At 43.5% G+C, this 23,579-nt stretch overlaps 1 protein-coding gene across 1 annotated transcript in view; it reads right to left on the reverse strand.

Annotated features, from left to right (window-relative positions):
* sugct (succinyl-CoA:glutarate-CoA transferase) overlaps nt 1–20,633 on the reverse strand; it is a 185,696-nt gene extending 165,063 nt beyond the window's left edge. Inside the window, exons 1-4 of the mRNA XM_061713120.1 lie at nt 20,457–20,633; nt 15,443–15,500; nt 15,286–15,359; nt 14,035–14,120 (exon numbers count right to left, since the gene is read on the reverse strand). Coding sequence (XP_061569104.1) covers nt 14,035–14,120; nt 15,286–15,359; nt 15,443–15,500; nt 20,457–20,607 — 369 coding nt within the window. The 5' untranslated portion in view covers nt 20,608–20,633. The remainder of the gene's footprint in view (nt 1–14,034; nt 14,121–15,285; nt 15,360–15,442; nt 15,501–20,456) is intronic.
* Nucleotides 20,634–23,579: the final 2,946 nt, after the last annotated feature.

Raw genomic sequence — 23,579 nt, forward strand, 5'->3', positions numbered from 1 at the left:
GGAACATGGAACACGGGAACATGGAACACGGGAACATGGAACACGGGAACATGGAACACGGGAACATGGAACACGGGAACATGGAACACGGGAACATGGAACACGGGAACATGCATCACGGGAACATGAAACACGGGAACATGAAACACGGGAACATGGAACACGGGAACATGGAACATGGGAACATGGAACACGGGAACATGGAACACGGGAACATGGAACATGGGAACATGCATCACGGGAACATGAAACACGGGAACATGGAACACGGGAACATGGAACACGGGAACATGGAACATGGGAACATGCATCACGGGAACATGAAACACGGGAACATGGAACATGGGAACATGGAACATGGGAACATGGAACACGGGAACATGCATCACGGGAACATGGAACATGGGAACATGGAACACGGGAACATGGAACACGGGAACATGGAACACGGGAACATGGAACACGGGAACATGGAACATGGGAACATGGAACACGGGAACATGCATCACGGGAACATGGAACACAGGAACATGGAACATGGGACATGCATCACGGGAACATGAAACACGGGAACATGGAACATGGGAACATGGAACATGGGAACATGGGACATGGGAACATGGAACACGGGAACATGCATCACGGGAACATGGAACACGGGAACATGGAACATGGGAACATGCATCACGGGAACATGGAACACGGGAACATGGAACACGGGAACATGGAACATGGGAACATGGAACACGGGAACATGGGAACATGGAACACGGGAACATGCATCACGGGAACATGGAACATGGGAACATGTGACATGGGAACATGGAACATGCATCACGGGAACATGAAACACGGGAATATGGAACATGGGAACATGGGAACATGGAACATGGAACACGGGAACATGAAACACGGGAACATGAAACACGGGAACATGAAACACGGGAACATGGAACACGGGAACATGAAACACGGGAACATGAAACACGGGAATATGGAACATGGGAACATGAAACACGGGAACATGGAACACGGGAATATGGAACACGGGAATATGGAACACGGGAACATGGAACATGGGAACATGGAACACGGGAACATGGAACACGGGAACATGCATCACGGGAACATGAAACACGGGAACATGGAACACGGGAATATGGAACATGGGAACATGGAACACGGGAACATGGAACACGGGAATATGGAACATGGGAACATGGGAGCATGGGAACATGGAATATGGAACATGGAACACAGGAACATGAAACACGGGAACATGGAACACGGGAATATGGAACATGGGAACATGGAACATGGGAACATGAAACACGGGAACATGGAAACATGGAACATGGGAACATGAAACACGGGAACATGGAACACGGGAACATGGGAACATGGAACATGGGAACATGAAACACGGGAACATGGAACACGGGAACATGGAACATGGAACATGGGAACATGGGAACATGGAACACGGGAACATGGAACACGGGAACATGGAACATGGAACACGGGAACATGCATCACGGGAACATGAAACACGGGAATATGGAACATGGGAACATGGAACATGGAACATGCATCACGGGAACATGAAACACAGGAACATGGAACATGGAACATGGGAACATGGGAACATGGAATATGGAACATGGAACACGGGAACATGGAACATGCATCACGGGAACATGAAACACGGGAATATGGAACATGGGAACATGGGAACATGGAACATGGGAACATGGAATATGGAACATGGAACACGGGAACATGAAACACAGGAACATGGAACATGGAACATGCATCACGGGAACATGAAACACGGGAACATGAAACACGGGAACATGGAACATGGGAACATGGCACAAGGGAACATGGAACACGGGAACATGGAACATGGGAACATGGCACAAGGGAACATGGAACACGGGAACATGGAACACGGGAACATGAAACACGGGAACATGGAACATGGAACATGCATCACAGGAACATGAAACACGGGAACATGGAACATGGAACATGGGAACATGGGAACATGGAATATGGAACATGGAACACGGGAACATGGAACATGCATCACGGGAACATGAAACACGGGAATATGGAACATGGGAACATGGAACATGCATCACATGAACATGAAACACGGGAATATGGAACATGGGAACATGGGAACATGGGAACATGGAACATGGGAACATGGAATATGGAACATGGAACACGGGAACATGAAACACGGGAACATGGAACATGGAACATGCATCACGGGAACATGAAACACGGGAACATGAAACACGGGAACATGGAACATGGGAACATGGAACATGGAACATGAAACACGGGAACATGAAACACGGGAATATGGAACACGGGAACATGAAACACGGGAATATGGAACATGGGAACATGGGAACATGAAACACGGGAACATGGAACACGGGAATATGGAACACGGGAATATGGAACACAGGAACATGGAACATGGGAACATGGAACACGGGAACATGGAACACGGGAACATGCATCACGGGAACATGAAACACGGGAACATGGAACACGGGAATATGGAACATGGGAACACGGGAACATGGGAACACGGGAACATGGAACATGGGAACATGGGAACATGGAATATGGAACATGGAACACAGGAACATGAAACACGGGAATATGGAACATGGGAACATGGAACATGGGAACATGAAACACGGGAACATGGAACATGGGAACATGGAACATGGGAACATGAAACACGGGAACATGGAACATGGGAACATGAAACACGGGAACATGGAACATGGGAACATGGAACATGGGAACATGAAACACGGGAACATGGAACATGGAACATGGGAACATGGGAACATGGAACACGGGAACATGGAACATGGAACATGGGAACATGCATCACGGGAACATGAAACACGGGAATATGGAACATGGGAACATGGAACATGCATCACGGGAACATGAAACACGGGAACATGGAACATGGAACATGGAACACGGGAACATGGAACATGCATCACGGGAACATGAAACACGGGAATATGGAACATGGGAACATGGGAACATGGAACATGGGAACATGGAACATGCATCACAGGAACATGAAACACGGGAATATGGGAACATGGAACATGGGAACATGGAACATGGGAACATGGAATATGGAACATGGAACACAGGAACATGAAACACGGGAACATGGAACATGGAACATGCATCACGGGAACATGAAACACAGGAACATGAAACACGGGAACATGGCACAAGGGAACATGGAACACGGGAACATGAAACACGGGAACATGGAACATGGGAACATGGAACATGGGAACATGGGAACATGGGAACATGGAATATGGAACATGAAACACGGGAACATGGAACATGGGAACATGGAACATGGGAACATGAAACACGGGAACATGGAACATGGAACACGGGAACATGGAACATGGAACACGGGAACATGCATCACGGGAACATGAAACACGGGAATATGGAACATGGGAACATGGAACATGGAACATGCATCACGGGAACATGAAACACGGGAACATGGAACATGGAACATGGGAACATGGAACATGGAACACGGGAACATGGAACATGCATCACGGGAACATGAAACACGGGAATATGGAACATGGGAACATGGGAACATGGGAACATGGAACATGGGAACATGGAACATGCATCACAGGAACATGAAACACGGGAATATGGAACATGGGAACATGGAACATGGGAACATGGAATATGGAACATGGAACACGGGAACATGAAACACGGGAACATGGAACATGGAACATGCATCACGGGAACATGAAACACGGGAACATGAAACACGGGAACATGGCACAAGGGAACATGGAACACGGGAACATGAAACACGGGAACATGGAACATGGAACTTGCATCACGGGAACATGAAACACGGGAACATGGGAACATGGAACATGGAACACGGGAACATGGAACATGCATCACGGGAACATGAAACACGGGAATATGGAACATGGGAACATGGAACATGCATCACAGGAACATGAAACACGGGAATATGGAACATGGGAACATGGGAACATGGAACATGGGAACATGGAATATGGAACATGGAACACGGGAACATGAAACACGGGAACATGGAACACGGGAACATGGAATATGAAACATGGCACAAGGGAACATGAAACACGGGAACATGAAACACGGGAACATGGAACATGGGAACATGGAATATGGAACATGGCACAAGGGAACATGGAACACGGGAATATGGAACATGGGAACATGGGAACATGGAATATGGAACATGGCACACGGGAACATGAAACACGGGAACATGGAACATGGAACATGCATCACGGGAACATGAAACACGGGAACATGAAACACGGGAACATGGAATATGGAACATGGAATATGGAACATGGAACACGGGAACATGGAACACGGGAACATGAAACACGGGAACATGGAACACGGGAACATGAAACACGGGAACATGGAAACATGAAACACGGGAACATGGAACACGGGAACATGAAACACGGGAACATGGAACATTGGAACATGGAATATGGAACATGGAACACGGGAACATGGAACATGGAACATGGAACATGGGAACATGGAATATGGAACATGGAACACGGGAACATGAAACACGGGAACATGGAACACGAGAACATGAAACACGGGAACATGGAACATGGGAACATGGAATATGGAACATGGAACACAGGAACATGCGTGACACTCTGCCACCACCAAGGCTCCAGGATGCTCAACAACGCAGTAGGCTCCAAGCGGACGGTGCAGGCGGATGAGACCCCGCCCCTCGTCCCACACTCCACTGCCTCTGCCATTCAGCTCCTGAAGCCTACATGTACTTGTTATTGTTGACTCACTTTTACAGCCAGAAACAAGCGGCCGTCCCAGTAGCTGTCTTTTCTGGGAGACTCCAGTCGGATCCATGTTTTCACTGTTTGTGTGTCATTACTGAGATCTTATACTGACACTCTACACAAACCAAACCCAGAGGACAGACCACCAACAAAACCAGGCTGTGTAGCAGCATGAGGCAGTTTTCTCCCTGCGGGGGGGAAGAAAGCTACCCAACAACATCTGCATCGTTGTGTAACAGGATAGTGATCATGGGGGCAGAAAAGTATTTAGTCAGACACCAATTGTGCAAGTTCTCCCACTTAAAAAGATGAGAGAGGCCTGTAACTTTCATCATAGGTAACTTTAACAATGAGAGACAGAATGGGGGGAAAGAATCCAAGAAATCACACTGTAGGATTTTTACTGAATTCATTGGTAAATTCCTGGGTAAAATAAGCATTTAGTCACCTACAAACAAGCAAGATATCTGTCTTTCACAGACCTGTAACTTTCTTTAAGAGGCTCCTCTGTCCTCCACTCGTTACCTGTATTAATGGAACCAGTTTTAACTGGTTACCAGTATAAAAGACACCAGTTTTAACTGGTTATCACTAAAAGACGCCTGTTTTAACTGGTTATCAGTATAAAAGACACCTGTTTTAACTGGTTATCAGTATAAAAGACACCTGTTTTAACTGGTTATCACTAAAAGACACCTGTTTTAACTGGTTATCAGTATAAAAGACACCTGTTTTAACTGGTTATCAGTATAAAAGACACCTGTTTTAACTGGTTATCAGTATAAAAGACACCTGTTTTAACTGGTTATCAGTATAAAAGACACCTGTTTTAACTGGTTATCAGTATAAAAGACACCTGTTTTAACTGGTTATCAGTATAAAAGACACCTGTTTTAACTGGTTATCAGTATAAAAGACTCCACAACCTCAAACAGTCACACTCCAAACTCCACTATGGCCGAGACCAAAGACCTGTCAAAGGACGTGAGAAACTAAATTGTAGACCTGCACCAGCTGGGAAGACTGAATTTGCAGTAGGTAGCAGCATGGTGTGAAGAAATCAACTGTGGGAGCAATTATTAGAAAATAATAGACATACAAGACACTGATAATCTCCCTCCATCTGGGGCTCCCAGATCTCACCCCGTGGGGTAAAAATGATCACCAGAACGGTGAGTAAAGATCCCAGAACCACACGGGGACTTGACGGGTGAAGGACCTGCAGAGAGATGGGACCAGAGTAACAAAGGAACCATCAGTAACACACTACGATCAGGGACTCAGATCCTGCAGGGCCAGACGTTCCCCTGCTGAAGACAGGACATGTCCAGGTCTGAAGTTTGCTAGAGAGCATTTGGATGATGCAGAAAAGGACTGGGAGAATGTTATATGGTCAGATGAAACCAAAATAGAACTTTTTGGTAGAAACTAGGGATGCCCCGATACCATTTTTTTCACACCGAGTACGAGTATTTTAATTTGTGTACTCGCCGATACCGAGCACCGATCCGATACTTCTACCACAAAAATAACTAGGCTAAAAATGCAATGAAAAATGCAATAAATTGGAAGACAGGTTTTATTTGCAACAGAAATTCAATTTTAAACAAAGCTCAGCCGGCCGGGCTTTCCTCTGCGCTGTCCTGGAGTGGCCTAGCCAGTCTCGAGATCTCAACCCCATAGAAAATCTTTGGAGGGAGTTGAAAGTCTGTGTTGCCCAGTGACAGACCCAAAACATCACTGCTTTAGAGGCAACCTGCATGGAGGAACGGACCAATCACTGCTTTAGAGGAGATCTGCATGGAGGAACGGACCAAAATACCAGCAACAGTGTGGGAAAACTTTGTGAAGACTAATGAAGTCTGAGGAAGGATGTGACATCAGCGAAAGAGCAACTCTGACAGCGCAAAAGTCTGTTTCATGATCCAACTCTGAGGTGCAGATGTTCATAAACCTGGTGGCTGAGGAGAGAATTAAAAAGGGATCTAGAGGCGATAAAGAACGACCAGATCTACCAGGAGTTCTGTCTCTTCATAGCTGCTCACGGCTCCAGCTGACTTTTCAGCAGCACAGACACAAACTAAAAAAAATTTAAAAGCGTTGCTGCTTGCAGCTTCTCTCTCATTTTTAGGGCCCGAGCACTGAAGGTGCGAGGACCCTATTGTATCTGTGATGTTTATTATTCTTATTCTTATTATTATTAGGGCCCAAGCACTGAAGGTGCGAGGACCCTATTGTATCTGTGATGTTTCTTATTAGGGCACGAGCACTGAAGGTGCGAGGACCCTATTGTATTTAGGGCCCGAGCACTGAAGGTGCGAGGACCCTATTGTATCTGTGATGTTTATTATTCTTATTCTTATTATTATTAGGGCCCAAGCACTGAAGGTGCGAGGACCCTATTGTATTTAGGGCCCGAGCACTGAAGGTGCGAGGACCCTATTGTATTTAGGGCCCGAGCACTGAAGGTGGCAGGGGCGGATCTAGGGGTGGGGCCATGGGGGCCGAGGCCCCGCCTGTAATCTGATTGGCCCCTGAAGTGCCCCTGTTCTGTCAATCAACGGGCAAGCTGAGAATTTGATGATCATTGCTGCAGTTCCACCCCCAAACTAGTGGTGACGCCTGTTGCGTCAATACAAGTGAATAGAAGAAGAAACAGCTCGGTGTAGTCTCGGTGGGACAAACCAAACATGTGTGTGCTGCCGCGGCACAAGCGACTCGCGGTCCACTCTTTTAAGAGCGGACCGCTCTGCCGCGGAGCTCTGCGGCGCGCAAGAGGGCGCCTGCCACGGGGTTTGTGCTGCACCTGCCTGCCCGAATTGAACATTTTTTGATTTCACCGCTTAAAGCTGCTTTGTTTGCGCCGCGCAGACGGCCGGGTGGGCGCAGAATCAACACAGAGTTGGCGCAGAGCAAGGCGTGCATATTTGTTGCCAGTACTCGAGTTGTAAAAAAATAAAATCAGGGGGATGGTGGATTTGATCATATGGGGACAGATAATTTGTGCTGATTACAAATAATATACTATATTACAAATAATAGCAGTGACCAAAACACCTGCAGAAATACTGCAGGAATGACATAGCAGCAGTTAAATGCAGCCTTCTGTAAGCTTTAAATATCCACTGGGCTTACATCAAATACATCAAAACACAACAATAAAAAACACTTTTCTGAACTTATCAATATGACTCTGTCCTTCACAGGATAAGTAAAATGGATCACTGCAAAAACTCACAATCTTAACAAGAATATTTGTTTTATTTCTAGTTAAAATGTCTCAATTTAGTAAAAAAATCTGATTACACTTAAAACAAGACTCATCACTGGAAAAAACTACAATTTTCTCCTGTTTCAAGTAGATTTTCACTTGAAATAAGTAGAAAAATCTGCCAGTGGAAATCTGCTTGTTCCACTGGCAGATTTTCCTACTTATTTCAAGTGAAAATTGAAACAGGTGAAAATTGTCAAATGAGTTATTTTTCTGGTGATGACTCTAAATGTTGAAATAGCAGTAAAACCACATTCATTGATAAAAAGACATAAGGGATGGAAAGGGGGGATGGCAGTTTTACAGGGGGGATGATTTGGACCGTTTTTATTTCAGGGGGGGATGATTTGGACCGTTTTTATTTCAGGGGGGATGCCATCCCCCCTCATCCCCCCTCAACTCCAGTAGGCTACTGTTTGTTGCTAGGCGACCGAAAAAAAGTTTTTCCGATCTGGCGCCCTTTTCCCACTGGTTTGGACGTACAGTAGCTACAGCTCAATTTGCAAAATGTATTTGTCCCTGCTTCAAAGAAAAGCCCTGGCTTTATTTCTTTTGAGGAGGAGACGAGGAGCAGCAGCAAGGAGGGTCCATGAAATCCTCATGAGAAGACAGGATTTGGGGGAATCCAGGCTCGTTGGAGCTACAGCTCCATGATGACCAGGTCTACTTCAGATTGAACAGGGAGCAGTTTGACAGCCTGTTGGGGAGTGGGTCCTCAGCAGGATGACAACCACCTTCTCTCCTATTGGTCGCACCGAGATGCCCTCACAGCGCGGTGAAATTAAAAAATGTTCAATTCAGGCGCAGGCAGGTGAAATGCCCGTGGCAGGTGGTCTCTCGCGCGCCGCCAAGCTCGCCAGCAGAGCGGTCCACTCTTGTGCCGCGGTAGCACACACACAATGAATGGGAAAGCCGGCGGCGGTCGCCGCTTTGCGCCCTCTATGTGAAAGGGGCTTAATACTGTTGGCCCCTGAAGGTTACATTTGGCCCCATAATGGCCCCTGTTTCAGAAAAATCCTAGAACCGCCAGTGGGTGCGAGGACCCTATTGTATCTGTGATGTTTATTATTCTTATTCTATCACAATCTAGACACATGGCCGATGCTAAATTGCGAAGCTTTTAAGTTTTTACCAGAGGGTGTGACCGTAGTGATCCGGCGAAGTTTGAGGTCATTTTTAAGGCTTGCCATGAAACATGAATTGGCTGTAATTCAGCAATACATGATTTGATGTGGTTGAAAACGTATGTGCATGATTGTAGGCTGAGCCTGAAGACATCTATGGTGGAATATTCAGGATCGGTTGTAGCGCCACCTGTTTCCATCAGGAATTGTCGTGTCTTCTAGTATGCATCTGTGCTCCAAGCGATATGAATGGATGTTAAATCAATAAATTTGATATTTCATGGTTTGCATTAATGGGCGTGGCAACATGGCTCAACAGCGCCCCCTAGAAAACCTTTCTCTGCCATAACTTTTGAATGGTTTGACATAAAGACTCGTGGGTGGTGTCATCGGACATTGTTTTGAGTCCTTGACCATAATTGGTGCAAATTAACACCAAATTCATCACTGCTTGCAGCTTTAATTATTATTATTATTATTCCGAGAAATGAATTTGCCATGCCATGTCCAATTAACTTCAAACTTCGTAAATATATTGTTTAATGTGAAGTAAAAAGATCTTGTTAATTTCATAAATCTACGTCCAACATGTGATTTTTTTAATGAATTTTTATGATGGATCAGGCTGGATCTGACAGCCTGTCAGGCGCACAGCCGGAGCTGAGTGAGAGGAGAGAGGGGAGCGGGCGCAGCTCCCGCGGGGAGACGGGGGGGCGGGGGTTGGGGTGGGGGTGGAATGCGCGCGCAGCTCCCGCGGGGGGGGCGAGGCATTGGAGCTGACGTTCAGCGCGGCTGCCATCTTGGATGGGTCTCGGATGCGCCCGCCATCTTGGATGGGTCTCAATTGCGCCGTCAGTGCATTTATTTCTACTGAGGAAGGTTGTGTCCCCGACTACAATCATCCATAACTCCCCGAATTTTTACCCGATTTTCACAAGGTTTGGTTTGTTACAAACGGCAGAGGTTTAGTTATTATATGATACAGGATGCTGTCACACATTAAAAATACGTACCTTTATGCTGAAAGACTTTGTATTATGCTCTTTAACAAAGACATATGGTATGGCATATTGATAAATGTATAAATTCATTAATTTTATAAAGAAACAAGTTTGATTGTTCGTTTGAATTTATTTGAAGGGGAGAGGGGTGTGTTGTTGTATTTATTTATATGTATTTATTTTATTTTATTATTGTTTTGAAAAGTTAAAAAAGGGCAAAATATTGATATTTCTATTGTTATTGTAAATCTTTTTTTTGTTTTTCTTATTGCCCTCAATACATATATCTATAAAAATAAATCCAGGTCATTCCAGGGTCTTATACGACCCTGTTAGGCTTGCAACTGGGGCTGGAGAGCTAAAACCCTTGAAAAAGAACTGTTTTGCAGCTTCTTGCGTGTGCTGGCTGTAACTGTAACTCTGTAACTCCAGCGTAGTTAATTTAGCCTGGAGTGAGGAGAACCATCCAATATGGCGGCGACGCTGGATTACGTTCCAGCATGTCATGAGGCGTCTGGGGGGGGTAGGTTATACGCGCGCAGCTCCCTGCCCCCACAGGATTTATTTAGACTCAATCTATTTTCCATTTACTATTCATTTTTGTGAATAATTTACCCATCCAAATGATGTCAAATGAGTGAGAGTGAACTTTGTAATATTATAAGTCCTCTTGGCTTCCTATTGTTCATTTTTCATTGACTGTTTTTTGTGGTTTTTTTTATAGCAAAAGGCGCAAATAAAAATATACACTGTCGGAATTCGGAAATTGACGATTATTTCTTCATCCACTACATCTTTCATCCATTGGTGCGTTCAGGGACAATTGGAATTTACTGTATTTGGCGAGAATTGACCATTGTGGTTTCTCCTGTTTACTGGTGTGATGAGTGATATGTAAATATTGTAATCTTTAATTACCAACTTCATCTAATTAATGTTTTTCATCTAACCTCAGTAGTGTGAGATATTGTTTCAATGGGAAACTGCACACGACCCCAGCAGCGGTTGATGTTGTTTTTCCTAGGGGAGGACTCTACCAGACTACAAAATAGATATATACCAAAAAGCAGTAAAATCATGTTCTAAGGCATCATATCTGTGTATTTGAATTAATTTAGTCCCGATTTAGGCGGAAATCACGCATTTGAGCCAAAATGAGCGCATCCCGCACGGGACGCTCTTTGTCCCGCCGCAGCGGCCGCACGGGTAAAGGGAGGATGCATATATTTTTTCTCTTTGTGCGCCGCGCATTGTGTGTCTGTCTGCCTGTCTGGCCAGCTGAATCGTAAGGGCACTAGGACCGCTCAGTATGCAGTGCTCACCTGCTTATGTGCGTGTGATTCAGTCTCTGTGTGTGTGTATGGGCGTGCGCGCGCGATGTGGGTGTGCTGCGTTGGTTTGTGAGGAAGTGAAACACATGCCAATATTTACATCTAGAGCAAGAAATATCCCTGGAGAAAGAAATAGGTGAGTTAAGCTTTTTATTTAATTTGTATTTTTACTATTGGTCTCACTCAAATAGTCTTTACACTCTCCTAATTAGTCTGTCCTTTGTTCATCTTTTTCTTTCTTCTCAATCAGTCAGGACCAATCTGTCACAGACACCCCTGCTTACCAATGATGGACACTTAAGTCTTAAGGAGAGACAGAGATAGGGAGAAGGCAGACAGAGTGTGTGTGTGTGTGTGTGTGTGTGTGTGTGTGTGTGTGTGTGTGTGTGTGTGTGTGTGTGTGTGTGTGTGTGTGTGTGTGTGTGTGTGTGTGTGTGTGTGTGTGTGTTTGCTTTCAGTGTTATATATTGCACCTTGTTGATTTGTTGTTCAGAAGATTTTGCAATTCTGATTTTGCACTTTTTTTGTTGGAAAAAAAAGAAATGTTAAGTTACTGTAAAGTTAGTAAGTTTCAAATAAGTAGGCTAGGCTGTTATAGGTATTGTGCCAAAATGCTGTTATTTATGCGTTTTTGACCCCCAAAAACCCCCAAATTTTTCTGAGTTGCGGCCTCCCGGCTTCGCCGGGGGGACGGGAGGTGTCCCTCATTTGCAAATCTGGATGTTGGCTACCCTACGTACATCCATGAAAATCGGTACTCACCTGTATCATGTTGCAATTTAAAAAAAAGTCTCTTGGCGCCATGGCCGAAACCGAACAGGATGTCGGCCATTTTGAACATTCTGAATTAATCGTGTAATTTTGGCGCAATTTATGCCATTACTTCGGCCCGAACCGTAACGTACACCCAGGTGTGTTATACATCAAAATGTGGTCTCAATCCTGCGAGGACGCGCATTACTTTTCTCATTCAAAAGCGTTACCGTGGCGACGCTAGATGCCAAAAAGTCCGCCCCACCTTCATCTGATTGGTCCATATTTGATAGTTCCCCAAAAGTCACCGAATTTTTCACGCAAGCCAGGCCTGGCGATAAATTTGAAATTTCATGATGCATTAATGGGCGTGGCCTAATGGCTCAACAGCGCCCGCTAGAAAACTTTGTGCCTCAAGCCCCACAATACGGTTTGACGTACATGCCCGAAAATCGGTACACACCTGTATCATGTTGCAACCATATTTGATAGTTCCTACTTTCTGCCATAACTGTTGAATGGTTTAATATAAAGAGTCGTGGGTGGTGTCATCGGACTCGGTCCTCGAGTCCTTGAACATAATTGGTGCAAATTAGCCCCGCCTCTTTTTCTGATTGGTCAATATTTGATAGTCCCTATTCTCTGCCGTAACTTTTGAACAGGTTGTGATAGACATGTGGGTGGTGTCATCGGATTCGGTATTGAGTACTTGACCTTCATTGGCCTGAAATAGCCCCGCCCCTTCTTCTGATTGGTGAATATTTGATAGATCCTATTTTCTGCCATAACTTTTGAATGGTATGACATACAGAGTCGTGGGTGGTGTCACCGGACTCGGTTTTGACTCCTTCACCTTCATCGGCCTGAATTAGCCCCGCCCATTCTTCTGATTGGTCGATATTTGATAGATCCTATTTTCTGCCATAACTTGAATGGTTTGATATAGAGAGTTGTGGGTGGTGTCATCCGCTAAATGTCCAGCCCTGAAGAATCTACATGCAAGTCATTCAAGCTTACACTGCAGCCTGAACCATTCATCGCAGCTTGCAGCTTTAATTTAACTTGGTATTGAACACAAATCACAGACCCAGCAGCACATCTATCATCTCCTCCAGGTTCTACATCTTTAGTGTTGTTGTCTTCTTCCTTTAGATCATACAATCAAATACGTCACAGCAGCTTCACTCCAACCTCCTACTTCTCATCTGGGTATTGAAAAGAAACGAGGACTGAGTAGGTACTAGTGGAAAAGCGCCATTACAAAAAACCTTTGACCTCTGTCATTGTCAACAAAGGGTATATAACAAAGTATTGATATTAACTTTTGTTATTGACCAAATACTTATTTTCCACTATAATTTGAAAATACATTCTTTAAAAATTAGACAAGGTGATTTTCTGGATTTTTATTTGTATTTTGTCTCTCATAGTTGAGATATACCTATGATAAAAATGACAGGCCCCTCATCGTTTTAAGTGGGAGAACTTGCACAATTGGTGGCTGACTAAATACTTTTTTGCCCCACTGTATATGTTTGTACATATATACGCTGTTGATGGTCTCCTGCTGTACAGCGTGCACTTCACAGCCTTCCAGACCTCCTGCAGCTGTCAGCACCCACCCACCTTCTTGTTGCGGTTGACGCTCAGGTAGTAGATGCTCTCTGAAGCGGCAAACGGAGGCCCCCAGGCTCTGGTGTCATCACCGGTCCCTGTGCTCCACAACACAAGACCGTGTCAGAGGCTAGGAATGGGCGATATATTGCCGTTCACGATAGACCGTCAAAAAAATTCCCCACGGTAAGAATTTGTCATCTCGCGGTAAAAACGATAAATTCCCGTTGATGACGTTTTTTGTGTAAGCCTGATTTATGGTTCTGCGTTAAATCCACGCAGAGCCTACGGCGTAGGGTGCGTGGCGACGCGCAACGTACAGTGCGCGTCGCAGCGTACCCTACGCCGTAGGCTCTGTGTCGATTTAACGCAGAACCATAAATCAGCCTTAACAAACATGGTGGAAGGCGGATCTGAGAGCGAGGAGCTCGTTGTTAAACGAGGCTCCAGATCCGTTATCTGGAACTGGTTTGGATTTAAAAAGAGAGACGAGGAGCAAACATCATCTATTATATGCAGAGTCTGCAAAAAAACAGTGAGTGCAAAGGATGGCAATACAAGTAATTTATTATGTATTTTACATTATATATTATACAGGACTGTCTCAGAAAATTAGAATATTGTGATTTTCTGTAATGCAATTAAAAAAACAAAAATGTCATACATTCTGGATTCATTACAAATCAACTGAAATATTGCAAGCCTTTTATTATTTTAATGCTGATCATGGCTTACAGCTTAAGAAAACTCCTATCTCAAAAATTTAGAATATTCTGGGAATCTTAATCTTAAGATGTAAACCATAATCAGCAATATTAAAATAATAAAAGGCTTGCAATATTTCAGTTGATTTGTAATGAATCCAGAATGTATGACATTTTTGTTTTTTTAATTGCATTACAGAAAATAAAAAACTTTATCACAATATTCTAATTTTCTGAGACAGTCCTGTATATTATTATACAGTATATAACATATTATTATAACAGCTGCTGCTGAGGTCTCCACCAGAGTGTTGTAATAATTGGTGTAGTTTAGTAGCATTTAGTATTCTAGAGCAGTGTTTTGGGGGCTCCAAAGACTGAATGTGGTGATAGATTTATAGTTAAAAAGATGGATTTGAATTGGTATTTTTTTTATCGTCATTTTTTTATCGTTATGGGGATAAATGCCAGAAATGATGGTGATAAATCTTTGAGTCCGTAGCGCCCATCCCTGTCAGAGGTCAGAGGTCCCTGGGGCCTCAGCTGCAGACGGACTAACCTGGTCTCTCCACCTTGATCACCTCGGCTCCCAGGTCTCCCAGGATCATGGTGCAGAACGGGCCCGCCAGAACCCTGCACACATTTCATTCAGACAGCCTTGACCTCTGACCCTCAGACACAGAAGAACAGTGAGACGGGAGAGAGCGGGACTGCACCTCGTCAAGTCCAGGACTCTGACGCCCTCCAGTGGTGGAACAGCTCCTCCTGCAGAAACTACACAGAGAGGACGTGAGCAGGGACTGTGGCCAGGACTCCAGTTGTAAAAAAGAAATCAGGGGGGATGGTGGATTTTATCATGTGGGGACAGATAATTTGTGCTGATTACAAATAATATAATATATTACAAATAATAGCAGTGACCAAAACAGCTGCAGAAATACTGCAGGAATGACATAGCAGCAGTTAAATGCAGCCTTCTGTAAGCTTTAAATATCCACTGGGCTTACATCAAATACATCAAAACACAACAATAAAAAACACTTTTCTGAACTTATCAATATGACTCTGTCCTTCACAGGATAAGTAACATGGATCACTGCAAAAACTCACAATCTTAACAAGAATATTTGTCTTATTTATAGTTAAAATGTCTCATTTTAGTAAAAAAAATCTCATTACAATTAAAACAAGATTCACTGAATCACTGGAAAAAACAACAATTTTCACCTGTTTAAAGTAGATTTTTGCTTGAAATAAGTAGAAAAATCTGCCAGTGGAACAATATTTTTTTGCTTGTAATGAGAAGATAAATCTTGTTCCACTGGCAGATTTTTCTACTTATTTCAAGTGAAAATTTACTTGAAACAGGTGAAAATTGTCAAATAAGTTATTTTTCTGGTGTTATTTTTCTGGTGATGACTCTAAATGTTGAAATAGCAGTAAAACCACATTCATTGATGAAATGACATAAGGGATGGAAAGGAGGGATGGCAGTTTTACAGGGGGGATGATTTGGACCGTTTTTATTTCAGGGGGGGATGATTTGGACCGTTTTTATTACAGGGGGGATGATTTGGACCGTTTTTATTTCAGGGGGGGATGATTTGGACTGTTTTTATTACAGGGGGGGATGATTCGGACCGTTTTTATTACAGGGGGGGATGATTTGGACCGTTTTTATTTCAGGGGGGGATGATTCGGACCGTTTTTATTACAGGAGGGGATGATTTGGACCGTTTTTATTTCAGGAGGGATGCCATCCCCCCTCATACCTCCTCAACTCCAGTACTGACTGTGGGAACCGGGCCCTCAGGTGACACGTTCACCTGAACCATCCCCCTAGAACCCTGTTCAGATGTAGATGTGGTAAACCAACAGAAATGACATGGCTGTAAACGCTACGGTGATCTAACTGGACCCCGGGAATCCCGGGGAGGGTTCTGGCGGCGGCTCGGCCTCTCGTGTTGGAGCAGGCGGCTTAAACCAGAGACCTTGCCGTTTCCCCCTGTCAGCGTAGTCTCGGCTCGGAGGTGTTGTAGTGTTCAGTATCCTGCTGATGCGGAGACGGACCGGTGCTGGCCAGGAAGTAGACCACGTGTCCTCATGTCTAAAAGGTTACGGCTAGAGATGCACCAATCAGGATTTTGAGGGCCGATCACCGATAACTGATCTCCAAAACCAGTATCTGCCGATCACCGATCACAGCGTGAAATCCATAAATTAGTCAATATTGTTGTCTCATGTACAACACTAACATTGTATTATTAGGTATAAATATTAGGAGAGGAGAAAGTATCATTCATTGCCTGTTTTATTTCATGCTGAGGCAATGAGCAATATTTCACCCTCTAGAGACTCTTAGAGACGACTTAGACTCGGCTTACAAAGAGGAAGTGTGGCTATAAAATAATTATGTAAGACATGTGACCAACACAGACAACAGCAGACATGCCACTCTCTAAAAGTTGATACAAGTTACAAACTATAAACCTTAGTTTTCCTGTGGAAAGAGGAATTAAATCTTAAAATAAAAATTAATTATGAATTATTAAGCTTTAGCGGTAGCATCCGCCGCGTGTGAGGAAACTCTTGTGAGTGAAGCAAAACTCTTCACACTAGAACTCCACATGTCCCTGGTGAAGCGACTGACACGACTGTCGTCCTGCGTGAGGGTTAGGACTGTAGCCTATATACAGGACTGTCTCAGAAAATTAGAATATTGTGATAAAGCTCTTTATTTTCTGTAATGCAATTAAAAAAACAAAAATGTCATACATTCTGGATTCATTACAAATCAACTGAAATATTGCAAGCCTTTTATTATTTTAATATTGTTGATTTAAAGATTGATATTAAAGATTAAAATTCCCAGAATATTCTAATTTTTTGAGATAGGATATCTGAGTTTTCTTAAACTGTAAGCCATGATCAGCAATATTAAAATAATAAAAGGATTGCAATATTTCAGTTGATTTGTAATTAATCCAGAATGGATGACATTTTTGCATTACAGAAAATAAAAGACTTTATCACAATATTCAAATTTTCTGAGACAGTCCTGTAGTTTGGTTTAACTCCGGCGGTCATTTATCAGTGAAATATTAACGACGCGGCGGCGCGTACCGCAGATCCAAGCTGCTAACGGCACGTTTGAACCCGATGTCTTCTACAACAGAAAGCGGCTGATGAGCAAAGCTTATGAATTCATTACCTTACGATGTAGTTCTTTATTTTTCCTGCTATCGTTTATAGGTCTCTGTTACATTCAGCAGAGTTAGCGCGTGGCTCCTTTTCTTTCTCTGCTTTAGCTGCAGCTAACTTTGGCAACTCAATATTCTCCTTCGTGTGAAAAACTTTCAAATGTCTTATCAAATGTCTTAGCTTTGTTGTGTTGAAATTCTTTTATAACATTCCTCCTCGGGGTTTCTCCTTTGGACACACCTTGCTAACTGCAAATTTGCTTTGAACTATTATGGTGAAAACTCCGATCAAAACCGATAGGGGCATTATTGGGCCGATACCGATGGGTTGCCGCTGGATCGGTATCTCCACGTACGGCTGTGTGGGACAGACGGGTGTCAGCCGGAGCGGGTCCGGGATCAGTGACGCCTCAGTGTCCCCTCTGTGTCCCCTCAGACTACACAAGAACCCAGGTTCTTTCACATTTGGAGCAGCCAGGCCGGACGTGGACCCTGTCACCTGATGGTTCTGGGGTTCCAGTCCCATCCGTCACCGCAGGGGGAGGGAATCAGGGAATCCAGAACCTCCAGAACCTAACTCCTACCGCTGTTGTTCATTTTACCAAACATTTAAAGCAGCACAATGTAACTTTCAGCTTTTGCTTCGTTTGGCGGCTCCTTTGGACAAAAGCGGTAGTGCTTTACCAGAAAGAACACTACGTTTCCCATGAGCACCAGCGCGTACTGCCGGAAAACTCCTGTCCCGTCCCTGCATTTGTTTTGATAGTGAATGAAATAAGACGGGACGGACTTTCAAAACTACTTTTCTGTTTTCAGCGGTCGTTTGCAGGATGGATAGTGAAGAGGTAATGTATCTATTTTTGGATAAACAATATAATATGACGATGTTGAAAATCACTAAGTTCAACTTGGTTTTATTAGTGAAGTCCCCCCGCCCCCCCGTCCTGTTTCAGACAGATAATGCGCCCAAATTACAAAAGTTTTTTAGAGGGACTTATTCTTAAATTAGTAGTCCAACATACTTACTGATAAAATAAAAAAATACTTTATAACCTGTGAATAACTGAATTCCCATTCCTTATATTTTGCAGATCAGCCCTGCACAATTTTACAGTTTACGAATCCCCTGTATGTGAAAACATTCTAGTTTAGATTCTTATTGAACATAGAACTCTACATTTACATTTGTATCATAACAATTCTGTCTCTCTTGTCGGACATCCCTCCTCGTCTTTCAGCTCACGCCAGCGAGTGAACGCCGGGACAATGTTTATTCTTGTCTGGGCATTTAGCTTGTTACTCTCCCGCTTTCTTTTTTTTCACCTCCTCCGATAAAACTTTTATTTTCTTGGGTTTTTCCGCTGCTTGGGCCATGACACCAGCTTCTGCTGAGCTCTGCGCTCCACGCCCCGCCCAGCTTTGGTCTCCACTACGAATGGGGAAGGAGGGGGAAGTGACGTATGCCGTAAAGCAGTCAAAGCCGTAAAAATGTGTAGTTTTTTAGTGTGGTAGGGTTCCTACCATGCTCCTCAAAGTTACATAGTACCAGTGAAGGAGATACAGACCCCTCAGACCATGACAGAGGTTCATTAAACCTGTTGGAAGTTGATGTTCCATCACAATGATTATGATGAAATATTAGATTAAGCTGGAAAAGTTACGGCTTTAAATGAATGTTGATCAGTATTATTCAAGATGTGTTTCTGACCACATTTCCCCCTGCAGGAGGAAGGTTCCCCCCATCGTTCCTGTGTTGCCACCCGGTTTTGGTTTCGACTTTTTTCTCAAGATTGTACTCCAACATTGATCTTGACATTTTGACTTTTTTCTCGACATTTCGATTTTTTTCTCAACATTTCGACTTTTCTCTCAACATTTCGACTTTTTCCTATAGATTGTACTTCAACATTAATCTCGACATTCGGACTTTTTTCTCGAAGTGCATAATGAAAAGATAAATCTCCCCCCAGTTCTAACTAATATAGAAACATGCAGCATGTGTTGTCTTCATTCTAAGGCTGATACAAGACTTTTCATTTTTTGCAGCTCCAGACATATTTGTTTTTTGTTTTTTTGCTCTTTCTACATTTTGGGTTGCCGACCCCTGGTTTAAATCAAAGACTCAGCTGATTTAATTGAATTAAAAATATTTTCCGAAGTCTAGAAACACACCAGTTAGGTGGGAGAGTGTCCTTCTCCTTTTCACATTGATAACGTACTTTAGTGTATTCTGATTTTGTGGATGAATCGTGTTTATGAGCAGTGACTCGGCTCGGAGTGTTTTATTGTGACAGTCAAAGTCACTTCCGCTCCGGAGCGCCTGCGTCAGCTTGTGAACTTTGAACGGCACGTTTGGATCAAAGTTCTAAAAGTAATTTATCTCATAAATGTAGGTTCTGAGGAAATGTATTTAATAAAGTCTTCATCCCGTGGAGTTATTACACCAGGAGGACATCTGTGAACAGAAGAGCGGAGCAGCGCAGAGCCGGGTTAGCAACATTAGCCTGCTAACGCAGCTCCGACTCGGTACCTGGATGTGTGAGCGACATCCGGCGTCCCAACACCGGCTTCCTCGCCGACCAACTCCCCTCCAGCACTGCAGGAAAACCCCAGGGAAAGAAAGCCGTGGCACGGCTTGTCAAAACTCTGAAATGCACCGACATTTTACCACCTGTTAGCATGAAGCTAAATCCACGTTGTTAAATTACTTCCGGCCCCTTTCAAAGTAAAGGCAAGTTTATTATAGAACAATTCAACACAAGGTAATTCAAAGTGCTTTACATCAACATTAAAAGTAGCAAGACACAATTAAACAGTATATAACACAAATAAAATGATAAGAAAAGAGGTAAAAGAATAAAAAGCACAAGTTGTTAAAAGTAAGGGCAGTAGATCCAGCAGGTTCATCTCATTCTTACAATGGCAAGAATTAGGTTTCTATACGGTCAAAACGTACAAAGACCGGGTCAAATACAGTATTACAAAAGTAATCTGTAATAATTTGTACGGTGAATTAAACCAATTTGACATTTCTATGCCACAATGCCGGTTTCCGGGTCTTATTTCCATAACTTTGCGCGGTTTTCACACAACCCACGAGAATTATGTTTCTATACGGTCAAAACGTACAAAGACCGGGTCAAATACAGTATTACAAAAGTAATCTGTGCCGATTCATGCGGTGAATTAAACCAATTAAAAGAATAAAAAGCACAAGTTGCTGAAAACTAAGGGCAGTAGAGTCCAGCAGGTACACATCACATTCACGGTTTTCAAAAAGTATTTAATTAAGAGTACGCTTAAATAACAAATAAAATTAAATAAAATTATAAGAAAAGAGGTAAAATAATAAAAAGCACAAGTTGTTAAAAAGTAAGGGCAGTAGAATACAGCAGGTAAGTATTTAATTAACCAGTAATGTTTTTATCCTGATTTAAAGGAGCATGAGGCTCCTTTTAAGAAATGAGACTCTCTAGCGCCACCCTTCACCACGACGGCCGTTGGGGGTACTGCAGCCAACAGTGAAGCCGGCACGGGAGAACGGGGAGAACGTGCATGCAGCGTCATGTGACGTCACATCCGCAGCCCAGCGCGGGAAATTCAGGACCGAATTGCAGCACATTTTGCAGCAACAGCCTGTTCAAGGCAACGGAGAGATACACTAGGGGCAGGCCCGGCGGCATGGGCGGGCATTGGGGGGCCGTGCCCGCCCACGGAGTCAGCTGTGCCCGCCCTGGAGTAAAAGCAAATTTCTCTGTTTATTTTATTGGGGTTTTGTTTTTTCCGTCGGAGTAGCCATCTTCTATTAATCCTATCTATCTCAATTTGTCAATCATACAATCCAACCAATGCAATCAACGAACGAAGGCAACGTGTAAGCCAATGACCGATAGAGGGGGGCGGGTCACAGGCCCGCCCCCCTCTATCGGTCATTGGCTTACAGTGACGCAGTGACCTGTGACTCACAGGTCACTGAGACCAGAGTAAACAGTCGTGGTCATCAGCAGTCGCCATTAAAAATGGATATCCGAACATTTTTTAAGAAGACACAGAAAATTACAAGTGACGGTGCGGACGGGAGCGAGCAGGAAGTAGCACCATACAGCTCCACATCTACTACAAACGTAAGCACCGAAGTCAAAAGCCACACTGGAGTAAACAGTCATGCTAGGAGGGTTAGCTACAGCAGCTATGGAGCACGAGGAGCTTCAGTGTGTGTAACATGCTGTACAAGTTCTGCAGAAGACCAACTGTTGCCATCCTCTACAAAGGAGAGACACTCAAGCGCCTTTTGGATCAACGTTGGAGTGGACATTTTGCAACAGGTATGTTGATTAGGACTGATTAAGCTGATAATCCAATCCAATTATGGATCCAAGGATCCAATTAAATCAATAAATAATGATGATGCTGTATGTTTGCAACAGCGTACTGTGTGAATGACTCCCCCACCTGAATATATTAATTATTTATTTGATCTTTTCTGCAGTCTCAGTCAGATCCTTGCATATCTTGACCCCCCAAACAAGACGTTGCAGTGTGAAGACATGGATCTGGTTACAGGGGAAGGAAGATTATATTTATTTTTAATCTAGACAGTGCAATAAATATACCTAATACCTACTTCTGAGCAAAATTACATTGTATATAATAATACACTTTATTTGCATAGAACCTTTCATACAAGCAATGCAGCTCAAAACGCTTTGCAAAAAAGAGTTACATGCACCAAGTGCTTCACAATGAACATTAAACATGGTAAAAAGTGAAAAGAGAAAAATTACATGCACCCATTGCTTCATGATGATTGAAAAACATGTTAAAAAAGATGAATGAAAATAAGAGTGCTGCACTGTAAATGTTGTTCTATTCTGTACAGTAACAATAAGGGGTTTTGTCTTTTCTTCTAGGTTTGCAGCTCATCAGCAGTGCATGCACCTGTCTTGAGAATATCCGCACTGAGACAGAATTCCAGGCAATCCTAGCGCACTGTGACACAACAAGGCCATCAAAGAGAAGACGCACACAAAACTCTGCCTTTGCTGACTATGTGCTTGAGGAAATCAGCACATGTGTAGATCGCAATGATGAAACAGAGCTACGTAGGATTTATTACAGTTGTATTGACTCAGTATGTGGGGAAATGAAAAATCGATTCGGGAAACATAATTGTGACCTGATGGAGGCACTCAATGCCCTGGATCCTGCACAAGCCACATTCTTGGATGTCACCAAGGTGAAGCCTTTACTTGACCTGACCAACACACCTGCTGTGGACTCTGAATTCCAGGTGGCTCGCAACTTCCTCAGGACACAAATGAAAGAGTCTTCTCCACCGGATGAGGCGAAGTGGACAATGAAACAGGTGATTTAGGCTAGGTGAAAGTTCAGTATTGTTTTTATTGTATTCAAAAATCTTAAAAACCTACAAGGCCCCTTTTTAAAATGATTAAATGGTCTATATTGTCATGGCCAGAGGTGGACAACTCCAGCTTCAGAGAGTAAAAGTCCTACCATGTATTTGTTCTGCCCATTCACTACAACCAGGTGAGTTCACTAATTAGCTCATCTACCTGGTTGAAGAGCTGATTAGAATCAACTGGTATAGTGAATGTGCAGAACAAATACATAGCAGGACTTTTACTCTTGAAGC

This window comes from Cololabis saira, chromosome 22 (genome assembly GCF_033807715.1).
Source record: "Cololabis saira isolate AMF1-May2022 chromosome 22, fColSai1.1, whole genome shotgun sequence".
NCBI lineage: Eukaryota > Metazoa > Chordata > Actinopteri > Beloniformes > Belonidae > Cololabis > Cololabis saira.